This window comes from Phyllopteryx taeniolatus, chromosome 13 (assembly GCF_024500385.1).
Source record: "Phyllopteryx taeniolatus isolate TA_2022b chromosome 13, UOR_Ptae_1.2, whole genome shotgun sequence".
Lineage (NCBI taxonomy): Eukaryota > Metazoa > Chordata > Actinopteri > Syngnathiformes > Syngnathidae > Phyllopteryx > Phyllopteryx taeniolatus.
The window spans coordinates 19,636,773-19,641,280 of NC_084514.1; the positions used below are offsets into that span (position 1 = coordinate 19,636,773).

At 43.4% G+C, this 4,508-nt stretch overlaps 1 protein-coding gene across 3 annotated transcripts; it reads right to left on the bottom strand.

The window, feature by feature from the left end:
* Positions 1-1,066: 1,066 nt before the first annotated feature.
* On the bottom strand, positions 1,067-4,353 carry tmem229b (transmembrane protein 229B). 3 transcript variants are annotated; one of them, XM_061795386.1, is made up of 2 exons: positions 3,293-4,353; positions 1,067-1,772 (listed from the first exon to the last, which is right to left on the bottom strand). In XM_061795386.1, the coding sequence occupies exons 1-2, from the start codon at positions 3,606-3,608 to the stop codon at positions 1,174-1,176; spliced, it is 915 nt and encodes a 304-aa protein (XP_061651370.1). In that variant the 5' UTR covers positions 3,609-4,353; the 3' UTR covers positions 1,067-1,173. The 3 variants fall into 3 exon arrangements, with proteins under 3 accessions (XP_061651370.1, XP_061651371.1, XP_061651373.1); XM_061795387.1 differs by having other exon boundaries at positions 3,223-3,397; XM_061795389.1 differs by lacking the exon at positions 3,293-4,353 and adding an exon at positions 3,119-3,195.
* Between the last annotated feature and the right edge of the window lie 155 nt (positions 4,354-4,508).

Consider the following 4,508-nt stretch of genomic DNA (forward strand, 5'->3'; position numbering starts at 1 on the left):
GTGTGCGACGGTGTTTAAGTGTGTGTGCGACCTGAACAGAAGTCTACGCGACAGTAGATAACCATCTTGCCATCATGGCCGCAATGCATTGCTTGGGAAATGTCAGCACATTCAACGACCACTTCTGTGACCCGGAAATACCTGTGTCCCGTTCTTGTCTATTTAGCGCCGCAGCGCCAGTGAAGAACAGTGGCCAATTCTGGAACTGACACTTTGTCAATTCCGGTTTAAGTGACAACTGGCAATTACTTTGGGACAAATGTACTGTCCACTTCGTCCAGACGGTCAGTTGTTCACAGGCAAGGATGGGGTGAGTCTCAACATATTTTGTACAACTGCGTGACCAGTACAATTGCAAGGAATTTAGGGATGTCATCTACGGTCCATACTATCATCAAAAGATTCATAGAAATATATATTTTTAAGATGTTTACAAAACTATATTTTCTTGCCTAAATAACCTTTTTACCATTTCTTAAGATTTTTTTCATTTCCAACTTTATCCACTGTTTTTTACTTTTACATTGGAATTTTAATTTGAAAATTGTACTTTTTTTTAACCTTATTTTTTACTAGGGCTGCCACTATAAATTTCTGAGGGCTGAACTTCTATTCTTAAACTGCATGTGTTGGTCAAGTATAAACTCTGTACAGAATTTGAGACGACAAAATCAGCTTTTGCTGAACATTAGCATTCGCGATTAGCATTAGCATGCTAGGGATTACCATTGTTAAAAAAAAAAACTATCATTCAGCTTACTCATATATCATGTTATATGTAATAACACATCTAATAGTGTCTTATAATCATTCACACTTTTCACAGGCCCAACAGTGCGTCCGTCTCTAATAAATGTCCGTGCAGTAAATATGAACAGTGGAGAAGTGATTCCGGTCGGCGCCAATATGCTTTTATTATTTTTTTATTGCCTCGAGGCAGAAAATTTTGCAGACCAATTTTTGTGGTCAACTTAGCAGAATTAAGACAAATTTTCTTCACAGCCATATTACTTACATAACTTTTTCACTTTTGACTTGTTTTTCCAATAACCTGTCACACAACCCATTCATTTTACTTGTTTTTATTTTATTAATTTTTTTACCTTTTACATAGGTTTTCTTTTTTAAAATATTTTGGTGGAATTTTTGGGTTCAAACACAAATGGCGGGTCCTCAGTCCCACTTGAACAAGCCACCGACTCCAGCGGCACGCAACGTCTTCTCGCCCCGGCGGGCAGCCCTGAGGGTCCCGGCCATGGGGTCGGACCAGCCGTCGTCTGAGCCGTCGTAGTGCCGCAGGCGCAGGGTGTGCTGGATCACCAGGCGCTCCACCAGGTAGGCGGCGCAGAACCACGGCACGATGTACTCGGCCGTTACCAGGCCCATTAAATTGTAGCGGAACTTGGAGTAGTCCCAAGGGCAGGCTCCCAAACGACGCAGGAGTAGGCCAGTGCTGAGCTCCCAGGCGTACATCCACAGGGTGTAGATGAGGCAGCGGATGCCCACGTTGAAGCGGTCGCGCAGACGGAGGAACAAGCGCTCGATGGCCAGGATGCACGTTCCGTAGATCAAGAGCGCCCACACGCTGGTAACGCCCGGGAGCTTCCAGTTGCGGTGCAAGGCGAAGTCCCAGCACGCCGTGAACATGACCTCGCACACAAAGCCATGGATGGCGTACAGGTACCAGCGGGACAGCGCGGACAGCGGGGGCGGAGGCGCCAGGATGGACATGGTCGTCATGGCCACGCGGCTTGAAGACTCAGGACCCAGGTCTTAAAGGGAAAATGAGTTGGGGTTAAGTGCGTGGCTTTGGGCTGCTTTGTGGGTGGGGTGTGACCGTAGGCATGAACTGAGAAATGTTAACGACTTTGCAAGCATACATCTGAACATGCTAGTTGAATAAATACGACGCGCCTTTTGAGCTGCGTGCCTACGGTGACGCTATTAAGTCATCAACCCATTGCATGTGCGTGGATGGCAAAAAAAATCAAAGAACAAGGATGCCGGCACATTGTGCTGCATACGGTTGCACACTACTGTCCAGTCACAACAAAGGAAATGGGAATTACCTTTCACAGGTAAAAAATAAAGTTCTGAATGGATAGCATACACTTTGGTGTTGACAAATAAGTAAACCTCGTGAAAATCTGTCGGGAAATGAGCAAGTAACGACTTAATTTCAATGCCCATGTATTGCCTTTGACGGGAACGTTGACCTCCCCAACATGGCCACCACATATGAGTGTCGGTTAGCCGAGCTGCTACAGCACATTGGCGTGAGCTAGTCTTCAAATTGTGTGGCGTAAACCACACCTTCATGCTAACTGGTGCTTGTTTGCTAAATGCAAAGTGAGCTGTTATTTTCTTAGCTTTAGCAACTATTGGGTAAAAATTAGGGATTGTCGAGTACCGATAGTAGGTTACCGATATCACACAGATACTGGCCTCATTTCAAACTATCCGTTACTTGTGAAGGCTATCGGTGAGTACTCAGTGAATAGTCGTACTGGTATTGGTCTGAAATAAAAGCTTGAAAATTTGCCAAGTGGACAGTATATGTGCCCAAAAAAATTTTGCTTTTATAGCAACAGTTGCTAATTACCTAGCTAACTGACAAATGATTAGCAACTTCACTCGTGGAGCTCTACATAAACCTTGATGCTAACTGCTAAGACACAGACAGCTGACTGGTGCTAAATTGAAAAAAGCTTATATATATATATTGAAAAATGCTTATTACATTGAAAAAAAGGTTTTATATATATATATATATATATATATATATATATATATATATATATATATATATGTTTAGCAACTACTGGTAAAAAAAAAAAAAAAAAGTCAAATTGGTAAGGGACTTCAGCTAGTGTACCTCTTGAGCACGCTAGGTAGCTCTAAACATACCTTGATAGCTAACTGGCAATAATAGGGCTAGTTCCCAAACTCCAAAAATAGAAGAATGATACGTTTCCGTGTGATGACGGCTAACAACTAACAAGTGCTAAATAGCCAGCTCATAGCTGAGCTAACTGCTAACGAAAACACAAAATGATTATTTTTTTGTTAAATTAAATAAAAATGAAATACTTTTATAAAAATGTAAACGGTACCTTACATTGTTTTTTACAACAACTCATCCCCATTGCGACCAATTAACTTGTATTTGAGGTTATAGATGAATTTCAGTTTTTTTTTTTTTTTTTTTTTTCTCTCACCCACCAAAAACTCCACCGGATTGCATCATTTCGTATGTGTAATGAAGACATGAATATTGAACACTTAAACGCACCACGGCCGGAGTCTCCATTGCTTTGTACACAAACGCGACAAACGCTGATGCGACGTGACGACACGCGCGCGCATGCGCGGATGGCGACAATCCTCTGCGTCGCATTGGTGAGACAGTGAACGTCACACACGCAAAACACACCGCGACGCTTGTTAAATGCCACGACGCCACTAAAACGGCGTCGTGTAATACTGACGTCGCAAGCGTGTGACGAAATGAGTCCGCTTGTGACGCTAAATGTGATGACATCAACCTCCGCGGCACCACACAAGCAGCGAGTCTGCGTGCCACGCCGCGCCCGGCCACGAATCTCCATCGGCGGCTGCGTGTCTGCAGCTAATGGGTCTCCGCTGCCCTCCGATGGAAGGTTTTGTTGTTGTTTTTTTAAGAGAGGAGAAGAGTGAGGAGGGGGGGGGGGGGGGACTTTAAGGCAGCATCATCTTCATAATCACCATTAGCAGCATTAGTAGCTCGTACACGCAAAAACACACACATACGCGCCCCCTACACCCACCCACAAAAATCGTGTGTGGGTCAAACACGTCCAAAAAAAAGAAAAAAAGTCATGCACAAAAATACACGTCCCACACACACACGCCCCATTGCATTATGCAAATATGTAACAATTACATTTTATGTGTTCATGTATTTTTTTTGTTTATTTGTATTTATTCTTATTTTGCCTTGCTGCCTACAGTCAGGTGGGCATTAAATCATTTCAATGGCCTTAACTCACAAGTAAATAAAGGATACACACTAGCACAGAAACACACACAAATGCCTGTACCCACTAAACCAGACATGCACTAAAACACACATTTGCGCACAACTCGCACACATGCACACGTGCCTCTTACACGTCGAAACACGATCAGAAGCTCTGACCTACATTTACAAGCAAAACGGTACGATTTTTTTCCCCGTGAAATTCTATTTATTTATCATCCCCAGCTGGCTATTCTCTTCATTTCGTAACATTGCTCCTGGTGCATTGCTTCTAGTACGTATTTTTCTATCCAAATTTCAGCCGCTTACGTGTTGCCATGTCAACCTAACCCGGCAGAACCTTCAGAATCAGATGTGCAGGCCATTGCAACTTCAACTAAAATAGCAACAGGGCTGTTTCGTTCACCAATCCGAGTTCAAATTCGTCCTCACAGGGCCATAGTGCCGGCCCTCAAAGACAAAAGAAAGCATAGAACGCATGAAGGGCAAA